Source organism: Carassius carassius, chromosome 20, assembly GCF_963082965.1.
Source record: "Carassius carassius chromosome 20, fCarCar2.1, whole genome shotgun sequence".
Lineage (NCBI taxonomy): Eukaryota > Metazoa > Chordata > Actinopteri > Cypriniformes > Cyprinidae > Carassius > Carassius carassius.
In genome coordinates, this window is record NC_081774.1 from 18572113 (window position 1) to 18587541 (window position 15429).

A 15429-nucleotide genomic window follows, 5' to 3' on the forward strand; every position below is an offset into this window, starting at 1 on the left:
TGAGCCCTGCGTTTTGGGAAGAAAGCACTGCACAGAAATACCAACCACGTGTTCTGCGTCTCTCTCTCTCTCATTCTGTGGCTCGTATTGTGTGTCGATTGAAAATTTCTGACTGCTTATTTATTGTTTTTTCTCCTCTCTCTATCTGTTTGCAGTACGACAGTGAAAACATGTTCATGAGTATGCCAGAGCCCAGCCAGGACTTTGTGCCAGGGAACCAGGTGGGTTAATTACTGCTCACTCCTTTTGTTTTAAGTCCTAATTAAACAAATTTAAGCCGGCGCATCGCAAATTAGAGCCGCTATCAGTCGCCACCATAATCAGGGGCTATTATAACATGTAAACAAAGCATTTAAAGCTTTGTCTCAGCTTAATGAAATGAAGCTTTAATGCATATTGTCGCAGGCTTTCGTTTCCTCCATTTACACTTTCATTAAAAACTACACACAGTACGGACTGCAAACAAGGCCACGGGTCTATATAAGGCAGACTGCAGCATTTCAGAGCAATGCTCCTCTAGTTTCGGCCGTTACTCGCCGAGGGAAGTTTATTTCAGCATACTTGTGCTTGTTCGAACAACAAAGATAAAAGGCTGTTTCATCAGTGACTCAAGCTATAAAAAGCACAGCTTGATTACATTTTTAAACTAAAGCATGCAGTTGGGTGCATTAAGGTCAAGGGTGAACATGCCTGCCTGAGGAGAGCAGGTTATCTTAGGGGTCCTTTTACACGTTTGGCTAATGAATTAAGGCTACGGGTTAATTAGCTTCTACCATGTGACAGGAGGCCCGATGCAGCATAGACAGACTGATCATGTGTGCATGTACAAAATTGTAACTAGGAATTTTTCCCGCAGTATTTTTCCCTGCTAGTTTTATCAGCCTGCAGCAGGCTATACGTGATGTTGCTGCTCTATTAAAACAATTACTTTTGTCATGAGCTGTTTGGGTTTGGCCTGTTTTTATAGACGCATTGATCTGAACTGTTTGCTTGCATTCATGAAATTTAAGCGAGTTACATTTTGACATTTCAAACTTTGAATACTATACACAATAGGATGCTGAAATATTACTCAAGGTTAAAAACAACTTTTCTGCAAAGTGCCTTGATGCAGTAAACACAATGAAAGCGTCGAATTCAATCTGTTTGTGGATCACAGAGTTTGGCCTTTAATGTAAGACGTGTAGAGTGTGATGTGAAATAGCTCCCGCTCTAAAACAACCCCCTCCCTCCCCATCTCACTTATGTTAAGTTAAAAATAGTGTTATGAATAATCATTCCATTTGCAAAAGTTAATTTAATAATGAAACACGCTTTAAGGGAAAAAAAACTGTCCATATGGTTTGGCAGGCTGCTCAAAACATCTCCTGTCTTTTGGTTTGACATAAGTAATGTTTAACAGGTCTCCATTCTGCTGAAACGTGTGAAGGTGCAATTCACACCTTTGTCACGCATGTCGAAAATTGTATATTTAAGCTTAATCATGAACACATTTGCTTGTGGTTTTACAAAGTTGTAGCTCTTTGTGCACTGACAGAAAAATCTTTTTAGAGATTGTCTGGTAAAACATGGGTCATATTGGTCAATCAGTTGACTAATGGGGTCAATTAGTCAAACAACCTATAATAATATAATATAATATAATATAATATAATATAATATAATATAATATAATATAATATAATATAATAAAGGCAACAGCAGCAATGTTGATGTTATTATTATTATTATTATTATTATTATTATTATTATTATTATTATTATTATTATTATTATTATTAATAATATTAATATAAATATAATTTAACATTACAACTAGCCAATCAGAGTATTTACTGATTAAAAAAGTTAACTAGGCAGTCTAATATAATATAATATAATATAATATAATATAATATAATATAATATAATATAATATAATATAATATAATATAATATAATATAATATAATATAATATAATATGATGTAATATAATATAAAATAATGTTATATAATATAATATAATATAATATAATATAATATAATATAATATAATATAATATAATATAAAAACCTAATCTAATCTAATTTAATCAAATATGGCAGTGGACATTTAATTATTGACCAATCAATATTTTATATTTATTTGTAAACAGCTGACTGTAACTAAAGGCTGTCACTTGGCATTCACTCACTAGTCACATTTATAAATGCAAATGCCTAATTATGATGTCATGTTGAAGTCACATTCATTCGTTCTAGGTTATGTTCTTGAAATACATATAAACACAATACTTAATCTTATAATAATCTTAATCTACATAATCTTATGCGAGTCCTAAAAGCTCTTCTATAAGCATTACCAGTGCATTGTGATATAGAGAATAAGTGAGAATTACAGTCTAACCTGTAGGCTATAGAGAGTAAGCCCAATGGTGTTATGGCTCTCAGTAGCAAGAGAAAAAATAAATAAATGATATTTGACTCATGTATTATTCAGTGTGCTGTAGCAAATGCATTCAGGAGAATGTAAAGGAAAGTGCACTGAATTACAGGTCACTTGTTTGTTTCATAGAGTTTATACCTCTTTAAACAGGAAAAGCTGCATACGGTCCTATTGTGCCACCCATTACAAAGCTTGAAATTGATTTACAATGTGCATTGTCACTGTATTTAAGGTGCTCAAGCTGCATGTTTGATGCAGCTTTAATGTCGGTGGAGATGAAAGATGCACTGAGAATCCCAAGCAGCACAGAGCCAAAAAAAAAAAAAAGGATTGAAGAGTGATGAAAGTTGAATGGAGTCTTGCATGTGCTATTGTTTCTTGTTACCCTGCTGTGTCGGTTGACCCCTTGGCCTTGCATCCCACTGTAGTTCCGCGTGCCTGCAAGTCCCAGCCAGACGCAGCACAGCAACAAACAGGCCGGCGGCCACTGGAAAAGAGATGCCCCTACACACACGGACGGCCCCCGTCTGACCTGGGTAAATAACCCCACACCAACGCCGAGCAGATGTCCATCAGTGCAAAATAACAGCAACTTACATTATTTGTATGTTACAAGCTGTGTGTCTCATCCATATGGACCCTTTTTACATTTACGCAATTTTTACATTAACACCGTTTTGGCTAAATCATATATATACATATATATATATATATATATATATATATATATATATATATATATATATATATATATATATATATATATATATATATATATTGTTTTAAATTCTACAAGGTAATATAGGCATCACAACATTATAATGTACAGAATAAAAAATAGATAATCATTTTAAGGGGTTTAAGGTTTAAAGGTGCTGTATGTAAGATTTTGACTCTACTAAAGCATAACAATACCATAATATGTTTGCAGATATTTAAGAAACATGCTTACAAGTTAACATACCTGATTATCTGAAAACAATACAGTCAGTTATTTTCCTTTGAAAATGTGTGTTCTGGGCCGGAATGTCAGTCTTTGTTTTGTTTTGTGAATTCCACCCACTGGCAGTTTACCCAATTGTATTTCGGCGACCCAAATGATGCCAGATGGTGGAAAACACAGCGTATGTCATTTCATTCATCACCAAGTGTGCTCGTTCCTGCCTGTGCGTCAAATCTGAGGAGGAGGGGCCGGGTGAATAAAACCCTCTACAATATTTTGAATTTGGACTGCAATACCTAGTTCAACCACTCCATAGGTGTAGACGTCAATCCTGCAGCACCTTTAAAGACTGGGCTTACAGTACATTTATCAATGTTATAAAAAAATTAAATTGTGTTTTCATACATTAACTTTAAGTGAATGTTAAATGACTACAAAGTTAATCTAAATGTAAAAACAGAACCTTAGTAAAAAAAAAAAAAATATATATATATATATATATATATATATATAGTTCAAATCTATTACAATTTTCAACTGAAATACAAAATTATAATGAAACTTTATTTGGAATACTACTTCTGCACAATGCACATTTCTTAATATTAAGCTTAAAATGTGTTTTGATGTCACTATTGATGAGGACTGTTAAAATGCAAGATATCTAAAGTGTCTCTAAAGTATGCTTACCGTACAATAGTTCAGTTTTCGCACAATCAAAAATACTTCAGTATATCTTAAGTTGGACTTCAGCACTACGTCTGCACAATAAAAGTGCACTGAGCACAAAATTAGTTGTTCCCATTTACCAGACTTTAAGTATACCAGTTTAGTTTACTAAACGTACAATTGCAGGGTATTTTTATTAAGTACATAATATTTAAATGTATTTGTAGTGTATTTAGCATGAATCAATGCATTTCAAATACATTTTAGTACATTTATTTTTTTAATAGGGAGGACATGAATAAAGTAAATATCAGTTATTGTCCTATGATGGATTCATTTAAAAACCCTGTAGGACAACATAGCAAATGTTACTGCAAATTTCCCTTTTGCTTTAAATGCAAAATAAGTATTTATTGAAAAACTAAGTTACTTGACGTTCTAAAAGATTTAATCAAGATTAAATGAATATTAAAAGATGAATAGAGAGACAAAAATTACCACAATTTACTTTCATTTGATGTATTTGAAACATTATGAGAGGATACCATAGTATAACATAGCATGTCTGTCTCTGCATCCTGCACTCCATTGTTGTGTAGATCACACTTTTATTTGCCACTGAGCTCCACATTGAGTTTATGTGTATGAATAGGATTGCTGTTGTCTTAGAGCTGCTTTGAGTCTAGCACTACTTTTATGTTTCCCTTTGAATCTTAAAACTCTTTGTAGATATTATTTCCTCTTGCTTATGAGAGGCAGTCTTTATTTTCTGCTGTTTTCGTGGGTCCTCACATATTTCTCTCTCTCTCTCTCTCTCTCTGTCTCTCTCTCGACCTCTCTATTTCCCTCTGTTGGGAGCAGGTTATTACTTTTATTGGCAACAACAGTTGAATTCACCTTGACCTCACTGTGTGGTACATAGCAACAAAGCGTTCTCCTGCTTTTAAACACACATTAACCGAATTAGAGAGAAGCGTACCCCTGTGCCTATTTTATACTTCACACTCGCGAAGCTAAAACTGAAGCTGAAAAGCATCCGCAGCCTCAGTGCTAAAGGCAAAACATGTACTGAAATTGTGTCTTTTAATCTGCGCTATAATACAAACCAAAGGCAACCTGGAGAGCGGCCAAGGCCAAGTGTTAGGATCATGGCTATTATATGAATGGTTAGAGAAGCACTTTTGATTTGATCTGATAGTTTTTAGGTTGATTTTAAAAATCGAAAAGCTGCCGAGGTCTGTGCACAGGGTATGGACGAGCCAGTTACTTTCATAAGCCAGTCCTCAGAGTGATTGGTGAGATCAATGATGTTGAGTGTACCGTTACAGATGTGATTTATGTGCAGAGATACTGAAACTAGTGGTGGCTCTTCAGATGGTTGCAGATGAAAGAGCAAAGCATCATGGACGGTATTTTTTAAATTAGGATTTTGGAGGTGGGGGAACCGTAAGATTTTGTAACGAACTTGAATGAGCTATTTTTCTCTTACTAAATGGAGTCAAAATGTGTGTAGTGTATCAGGCCAAAACTAGACTGGATTAAACATACAAAATAGAATTGAATGCAAATGCAGTGAAACACCATTGAGGGTCAATTTTACTCTTGAATACTTGATAGAACTGAAAAAGAAAATGTAAATATTAGGCTATAAGGGACTAGTTGTCATTAATAAGCCAGTTTTTGTATAGACACATAACTTAAAGTCTCAGTTACAAAAATAAATAAATAAAATACAAAAGAAAAATATCAGTTTGATACTTCCCAAAAAAAAAAAAAGATATAGTTCATCATGCCATAGTGGGGACATAACATGGGGCAAGTTGTCACAATGGAATGTGCCATTAAATAGCCAATAACAGTATAGGCTGTGAAATAGCAGAAACAGTAAAAAAAAAAAAGTTATTACACATTTGAAACAGCAAAAATGTAGAATGTAACATTCAAATATATATATATATATATATATATATATATATATATATATATATATAAATATATATATATATATATATATATATAAAACTGTGAAGAATTTTTATGTATGTATTATGTATGTATGCATGAAAGGAACAGTATACATTAATCAACATTCACGAATGTAAATGTACCCAAGTTAGCCTGAAGGCTTATTTTCATTGGTAGACCCTTTGCCAGATGATTAGACATAAAACTAAAATAAAATAATTAATATTAAAACTAATTATAATTATTTTCAAATAATTGTAATAATTTTAATTTTTCGACAACTTGCCCCAATATATTATTAATGGAAAATTACTATTATATATAATGGAAAATGTACCTAAGGACACAGTAAAAATTTATATTAAAATCTTCAGTATATAGTTCAGTCTCGTCAGAATGCTTGACAGTGGTTTTATTTTGTTAACATCTTTACTCTCAGTTTGGAGGACAGAATTTACAGAAATTATTTGAATGTAAGGGAAATTTAACTGAGCTGGTGATAAGAGGGACTTTTTATAAAGAAAACTGGCATGTGTTAAAATGACATTTAAAAACTGCCGTTAATCTTTTGGTTGAAATCTGCCTGACTTGTCGCCTTCAAAACATTCCCACTGACTGACAACACTTTTGAAAGCCTCGTAGCTGCTTGAAGTGACAAAATGTGTTACTGTTATCCATCTGAGCATCTCTGGATGTGGAGATCTGTTCCTCTCCAATAATAACAGCCTACAAAAAAAGAAAAAGAAAAAAAGAAAGACTCAGTCAATGAGATGTTAAAATACACAGAGCATTCATCAGCCAGCACTGTCTGTTTGCACACAGGTTCTCTCCTATCTTACCATCTCCTCTCATTCCCCCTTCTTCCAACCCAAACCATGTGTTTCTTGGCCATTAAATAAAAGCCACATTTATTAACCCAAAATGTCAGCCCACAAGCGCTCTATATCAACGTTTATTTATTTTAATGCAGCAGAAAGATGAAGTAGCATGTGTCAGTAATGGTAGATAAAGCTGACTACAGACATACACTCACCAAACACTAAAAATATACAAACTTCTCATATTTCTGGACTCCACTCAAAGACACTACTTGTGAAAGTGCCCGCTTTGACTCACAGAGCGAGCAGTGTTCACCGAACAACTGTTGTTTTTTGTTTAAATCTGATAAGACTGATTTTTAACATCACATTCGCTCAGTTGAAACTGCTTGATCTGTGTCATAGAAGATGCAAAGCAGCAGGAAGTGTATCTGATATTATTACTATACTAACTATAAGAGCAGCACAGATACAATGTGTTATTTATTTCTTGCACAGAAGCGTATTTGCCCAACGTGATGGTTTGACATGTATATAGTCTCTGATGAGGGGGGTTGTCAGATTTCTGTGTGGGTTTATATAGAGGTGCTTGTATCTATCCTCCACCCCCTCCCCCCAGATGTTGCAGAGCTCTTGTGGGACCAGGAAAAGGCTGTGCATTTTAAACATGCATAAACTAACCTTGTGCTCTCTCCAGGGACTGAAGAGGCCTGTTCTTACATGTTTTTGTGTGTGTGTGTGTGTGTGTGTGTGTATGTGTATTTCAGATACAGAAAAAAAAATGTTCTCTTGAGCCAAACCCATGTTCATATACACCATATTTATCGAATATTTCAACAGATCTTAAATACTATTTCTAGCATTTTTTTCTCATAATATGCATTATTCAGATATTCATGAAATGCATATTCATGCATGCATGAGCCATAAGCTGCTCAAAGGCATAGATGCAGCGTGTCAGACAGGGAGTGGTTGCTTGTGGACTGCGCCAGTATGCTTTGATCCCATACGGTTTATAAGATGCGCCGAGTGTGATGCGGCCGCTCGGGTCAGACATGGCTTCACACGCCCTCGTGTCCCCTCTATTAGACAAAGTAAAAACCTCCTTTAGAATGCTTGACCTTGATGCTAGCACAAGACAGACAAGCCCTTCTGCATTTATCCAGAAGCTCTCAACAGTAATCGGCAGCTCAGCAGGTCCGAGGTTGTTTTGGGGGCCCGGCCAAAGAATGTTGCATTCAAATGATCACCGCCCCTGGGTCCCAGAGGTATTCATTACAGGCTGAATTGCTTTCGTTGCCTTTTTTACACAGTCCCATCCTAGATTGCAAATGAAAAGTCGCTGAAAAAAAATAGGGCACCTTATTAAATTTAACTACTGTACCATTTAACCTGACATCCTCATTATTCAAAATTACGTTATGAAAAAGCAGCCTCATCTGCGGGGGCAGGTTACCATTGTTTACGCTTCCTTTTGCTGTTCTTTGGCAATTTAATCGGTGGAACGGCATGACAACATTGTGCTGCATAGAGCTCTGGGTAATGATCCACAGCCAATCCTGGAGTGATCATTTAAATAGAGTAGGTTTATTTCTGAAAGTCAATTTCTGCAAAGACAAATACCTTAAAGTGTTGACTAGAAAAAAGAAGAAAAAAAAAACTTTTAAAGAGTTGCACTGCTAATGCTAAGAAAAAAGACAGCATGTTTAACGCTTATTAATATTTTTGCCCCAATACTGAATATTGTCATACACTATGGGGTAAATTGTCACAACAAAAATGCCATTTGACCCAAAATTTGAACAGTGAAACAAATATTAAACACAAAACAATGCAACAACTCAGAAGTTATAATTGTAGTATAATTGTAAAAAAAAAACTGCATGTGTTTTAAATGCATGTGACTTTCCCTGAATGCAGTTTTAGAATATAAAATCTCAACAAATGTATTATTAATAATAGTAATAATTAAAAATATATTATTATTAAGATAATTAATAATAAAAAAAGAATACATTTATTTTCCTATATGTAGAAGTATTCAATTTTCTTTATCATTTATCATGTTTAAAAATGTATTTTATCACTACAGTTATTAAAAGATGATTATTAAATATTGAAAATAGTTACAAAACCACTGCTAGAGATCAAAACACATATGATTTAAAACTTTAGAGTTATCTTCCCCGTGTGACAACTAGCCTGAGTTTCACTCATCCGTCGAAATTGTATTTCTATCAGAAGCATCTCCTAAATTTGTTTTAATGCATTTTGTGGCATAATGATGGGGCGTATCTCTTATCTTGAAATGCACGTTTTCTCATCCACCTCATATCTCAGCATGTGTGCTCTTCTTTCATAATGACGAGCTGATTTATGGCTGTCAAGATGGAAAGCTTATAAACAATCTACATCTCCATTGTGAAGCTGCAGTAATTTAATGCGTAATGCGTTCTGCTGGTGAAGCATTTCTGCCACTCACTCACTACACTATGTTCAAAAACACAAGAGCTCTCCTCATATCTTTCCACACTCTCTCTCTCTCATTTTTTCCTTATTGTCCGTGTAAACCACATCAGATACATGACTATTCCCCCAGTTTATTCCTCTCTCCCCCTCCGCTGTGAAGGTTTGATTGACTGCTGACTGTGAAGTCGCCCATAGACAATGATCCCATACAGCCATCATGACCATCATCAGTAATTGATAGTAGATTTAAATGACTCTCCTGCTCACTTGCCATTCATCTCCCACCAGTCCCATTACCCTTGTGCTATTTGACAGGCAATCACCTCCCTGAGAGATTTGTTGTCCAGTAGAAATGATGTCACATGAAATGGTATAGGACTTGCACATTGTGGATCTCAAAACGTGTGTTTTTTTTTTTACCTTCCCCTTCTTTGCGTGCAATGCTAATGAGGGTTGTTGGGAAACTGTGTGTCATCCAAAGTCCTGATTTACACAGAAATTGTAGTTTTTCTTCAATGTTTTGTTTATTGTCAAATGAAAAGCTAGGCTTTTAGAGGAAAACCACACACCTAAATTATGTTAAAATTACACGTAGCGATTTGAATGTAAGTGGATTATGAATAGTAAACACTGAACTGAATGTACAGATATTGTGTGGGTAATTTCCCACAGCCCTGACTCAGTAAATAAAACGTTTATTTACTTCATTTCTTATTATGTGATTCAAATCAGAACTTTCTGAACCTGGAGGTTTCATTCAGTTTCATAAGATGATGCAAAAATATTTTGACTCCAGTTTCAACATTTCTTTTCTAATAGGCTGGAATTGGAAAAACGGTCTGACTCATAGCACATATATCCCTTCAGAAAATGCATTTATTCAGATTAGCTGGAGTTTTTGCAGTTTCTAGTTAAATGAGTAGATCAGATCGGATGACACCATGTTATGTTTGTATCCATGGCCTCATCTAAAGTCTTCTTTTTCACAACGAAAACACACAGATGTAGCAAATGTTTGCAATGCTCTAAATTTTTGTGCATATCACTTTTTTTTCAGAGCCACACACCACAGCACAGGGTTATTTATTTCCTGTGTTCTCTTTCTTGGCTGCCTGTTTACGCATCTCAGTGTCACAAAAAAAAAGGAAAGTGTAAAAAAGAAAGACAGGATACTAAGAAACATCACGTATATTATAATCGTTAGAACACACAAACATAATTGCACCTCAAAACCTGCCATCGGTTCCTGCTCTTATTTATTTGTCTAATTTTCTCCTGAATATAAGTACATTACTCATATGTATCAACGGCAATGTAAGCCACTGCAAACAGTCGTCTTGTTTTATGTGATTTTTTTTTTATTTGGCAGTGAAATCATTCCTCTAAGGGCCTTACTGTATGAATTATGCCAGCATATTTCCCGCAAACAAACGCAGACATCTGTGAGGCACAACACAATCAAATATGCAAATGAGCACGATACATTGGCTTTTAGAGGCAGAAGTAGGAAGCTCATTAAAACGATTATTGCAATCTTTAAAAGTAACAGTTGGACCGTTATTTGAGTTGAGTTTGAATTTGGAACCAATTTCATACCTAATTGCCTGTAGTTGGCTGTCTGACAGGTTCATTTAGTTTGCTGCAAATAAAAGCTATGTATTAGAGATAATAAAGCAGCAGAAAAGAGGAGCCCCTTTGAAGGTAAAAAAGAGAGGGAACGTTTGAGTCATTTTGCGCTTAGCGTTTCGTGAAGCGTTCGGCACGATAGTCAGCACAGATAGTAAACTTTCAGCCTTCTGATAACTGTATATATTTTTCTACAGTATTTTACTCCAAGGGAGTGTTTACAGAATAATTTATGATTTGTACAGCCTTTCATCTCATTATCTGCTTTACATCTTTTTCATCACAGTCTAAACTGACTGGCTGGAGGAGGCAGAGCGCAGGACGGCCTGTTTTAAAGCAGCCAAAGCAAACTTCACAGCCAAGCGCAAGTGACTGTTCAGCCTCATAAAAGCAGCCTTTTGTTGTAGTCTAATGAGATTGATTGACCATTTGCATATAATTTTACTTCCTCAAAGGCTCAAATAGCAGGAATGAATCACTGTAATGTGCAGCGCACTTTGATGTACTTTATTCAGCATTTCATTTGCTGCGTATGTAGTTGTGATTAGTCTTTTTTCTGTTATTGATACAGTATGGATCATCGCTGTTGCTGGATCGTTTCAGTGGCAGAATATAGAACATCAAAGAATGTTGGTTTTCAACAAGATTTTTCTGTTCGTGCCGTAACCCATTTAATTCTCTTATTTATTAGTATCAAATGGACAGTGTGTCCTTGTACTAGCCTACGGTTCACCCCCCATTGTGCAGTATTTCAGACTAACTGTTTGGAAAGCCTTTTCATGCTGCCTTTGGAGACACTCTGTCAAGAATGCTCATTGCATTTCACCAACTATTCTCTAGCTTTTTCCTTTTAAATTTGAAATGTGTTTTTTTTTTTATGTGATACCATTCGTATTAGATTCTATTGTATTTACCTCTGAATAAATGATAATAGATGAGAAAAATGCATCGTATTCATCATCACTAATGACTAATCAGTCATAAATGAATCATCTTTTGAAAACCGATGGTTTTGTCATGCAGCCACACTTATGTAATCTGTGTTCTGACGGGTCACGTAACCTCTCTGTCTCTGTTCTTCCCAGCAGTCCTACCCAGTGCCCAGTCTTGGGGACGAAGACTTCAACATCCCGCCTATAACTCCCCCCACCCTCCCCGAACACATGCTGGCACACTTGCCCGAGTCTGAGTCCGGAACGTATCATCACCTGTGCCCCCCTGTCTCCCAGAACGGACTGCACCACTTTCACCTGCAAGGAATGGACCTGCAGGGCATGTCTGTCCCAAACATGTTGGGTCAAGATGGTGGCCTGCTCACCAACTCCCTCTCAGTGGTGAGTACTGGCACTGAGGCTGATGGAAGCCCGTTTCCAACTAATTATGGGATAAAGTTTAAAATAAGTCTGAGATATAAAGTCACAATTATGAGAAATAAAGTTGCAATTGTGCGTGTTAAAAATCGTATTGTGACATATAGTCGCTTTATGAGTTATACAGTGACAGTGTGAGATATAAAGCAGCATTATAATGTATTTAGATAATATAGATGCAGTTGAGAGAAATGAAGTCACATTTTGAGATAGATCACATTGTAATTTCTAAAGCTAATTCATGCTATTTGTGAAATAGTCACAGTGTGAGGAAAAAAAAAACATGACCTTATTTATATTTTTTACTCTGAAGCAGAAATGTGCTTCCATGTAATCTACAGTAGTATGGAAATGACCAAAAACAGATAATTTCTATGTGGAGGAAACTTCATTGTAAGATGCACATGCTCTCCTTGGAGATGTCACTAATGCATTGCATGACAGAATTACGCAACACCAAAGTAATTTCAGTGCCCAAACAATGATTTAATTGACACAAATGAAACACCTCAACAGAGATTATAAGAGGTTGGAGCGGCATATAGAATGATTGAGATAGCACCCAGCAAATGAGAGCTAATGTGATTTAACTCAGTGAAACAATGCCAAATTCCCCATTGGATTAAGTTAATTAAATATAATTTAGCATCAAGGCACTCCTCCTAATGCATTTTGCTTGCCATGTAGCTGTACAGTATAGTTGTACAGTACATTCAGAAATTGTAGATACATTTAAAAAACTTTTGAAACTTAGAAAAAAAGGAATAAATCAGAAGAATAAGGTTAAGTAAAACTGAAGAAAAAAATGTTACAACTGAATCTTTAAAAATATATGAGGTTAAGAAAAAAAATAAAATAAATGTGACAATATAATATGTAGTTAATTATTATAAATGTAAAAAATTATGTAAAAATAATATTAATAAAATACATTATTATAGTAGCAAATACTTATTACATATACGTAGTATATATAGTTACAAAATGTTGTGATGTATATATATAAATATTCAGTTTTATATTTTATAGAAGTCGATATATTACACATCAAAATTATTTTATTTTGCTTGCTAACTTATTTTTTTACATAGTAATTTAATTTGTTACTTTATCCTTATTTTATCTTCATAAAATGTCGATATTGATCACAAATATCTACAAATTGCTGCTACTTCTGGAGAAACGAAACCCAAACCTTCAATTTTTGGTCAAGTGCAAGAAACCTCATAATGTGATTATGACACATATGAAGTGCTGGTGAGCTGTGACTAACTGTGGTTGAAGATGAATGTGAGATGTGCTGCTTATCTGACGCTCGAGTCAAACTGAAACTTCTCCTCTTCATCTCTCACCTATTGTTTTCCGCATGCTCCATGTTTGGGGACAAACCTAAATATTGAGCGTTATTTTTCAGGGCGATAAACCCTGTTAATAGTAACCTTTTTTTCTTGAACTTTGTTCGATTATACAAGCACAGATGATTTATCTTTTTATCAGAAATGAGTGCCTGATCAGAAAATTTTTTTTTTGCTCTTTTGGGAAAATGCACCTTCGTAGTGCCCCTCTTAAACTCCCATCAAAAAGATTTTTAAAGAATAACATACACATGGGTGGCTAAAAAAAAAACACTCCAAGTGACATGCACACTGAAAGATATTGAGATTCACAAAGGCATTTGTTCTTTTCACCTTAATGTTCTCAGTGCTTGGAGAACATCCATTTAGAGCGGCTATGAATTATGGTTGCCAGGCAACGGGACAGAGAGCTTGTAGCTGCAGTGGAGAATGAAAGAGCTAGCTGATGGAATTAATTTTCTCTCGGCATTAGCCTGTTGGAGCTGCCTTCTCTGGTGGAACAGAGAGTGCATTTATGTGCCTCTTACATTTTGCATTCATTTTATAGGTCTCAGAGCTTGCATTGTTTAGCCAGCAGAGATAGTTGAGTGAAATGTGCTTCACCTTAAAAAGTATTCAATTAAAAGGAAAATTATCTCATAAGGTCCCTGCTCATTCCATTAAAAAGAATGAAAGTAAATACAGCCGAATGGCTAAATAGATCCCCCAGTTCTGAGAAACGGGAAGGCTGCTTTTTAAACATATAACGTGGGAGATGAGATCTTATCAGGCCGTTCTTTCGCATAAAACGTGACAAATTTATTGGAAGAGCTCAGGTAAGGTTTGCTTTCCAGAAAGCCACGTGTCCGCTTAAATAAGCACAAGTTGATGTGTGTAAAATGTGCAAATCTAAACAGAGCTGACAGCGGAGGAGAGAGAGAGAGGGCGTGAGCGGCAAAAAGCAGCAAGATTGTCCATCATCAGCGCAAAAGCCACTAAATCCTCATCCAGCAGTGGCCTAAAAAAAAAAAGGAACAGTAATGGACATAAATCTCCATTTATTGTAAATTTGCAGCAAAGCCTACAGTTTGCAGCACGCTGCAAAACGGCCACATTTGAGACCTTGAAAGTGCAGTGTGACAAGCCACTTCTATTAGGCTGCTTTCACATAGATCATTTACAGTCATGTTTAATAAGAGACATGTATTTGCGTGCGCTCTTGTAAAATTAGAGCAATTAAACTCTGGCATGTCCAAATGACAGATGGTGTAATACGGCTTTAAGCTTTTTTACTCCAAATTACCTCACTCACTTCTCATATGTACTCCTGCATGTCATAAATATTGGGTGTTTTCCTTCATGTAGACTGACGAAGGTATTATTGCCATAAATAAAACAACAGCGATTTTGAAGCGGATTAACTCCAGAGCAAATGAAATTAATAGCTAAGATTATGCCGGAATATATTTCAGATGATCAAAAGGGTAAACAAAAAAGCCAGCGTGTCTTTTAGCTTATAAAGATCTACAGTAACGCAAGGACATGAAATACACCCTCATTACTCTGCCTGAAAAAGACCTTATCGTTGGGCTGTGGTTTTATTACCATGAGCAAACAATTGGCTCTGATCTAGTCCAGCACTTAAGCTATTTATACCTTTTTAATGGAAACAGAAGGACATGAAAGTGCCCCTTAAGTGAAAGCCAGAGTAAAGTAGACATTATTCTCCTCCCTTTAAAATGTCATTGGACTCCATGGAAAGCTGGGTTCTCTCGTCCCTTTCATGCATCTCTGTCGCACACTATAGGA

At 35.4% G+C, this 15429-nt stretch overlaps 1 protein-coding gene across 3 annotated transcripts in view; it reads left to right on the plus strand.

Annotated features, from left to right (window-relative positions):
• Nucleotides 1–15429, plus strand: part of LOC132096579 (thymocyte selection-associated high mobility group box protein TOX-like) — a 57623-nt gene that overhangs the window by 26890 nt on the left and 15304 nt on the right. The window contains exons 2-4 of one of the 3 annotated variants that reach the window (XM_059502023.1): nt 156–221; nt 2855–2962; nt 12002–12250. In XM_059502023.1, coding sequence (XP_059358006.1) covers nt 156–221; nt 2855–2962; nt 12002–12250 — 423 coding nt within the window. The remainder of the gene's footprint in view (nt 1–155; nt 222–2854; nt 2963–12001; nt 12251–15429) is intronic. The other 2 variants (XM_059502024.1, XM_059502025.1) reach the window with 2 other exon arrangements.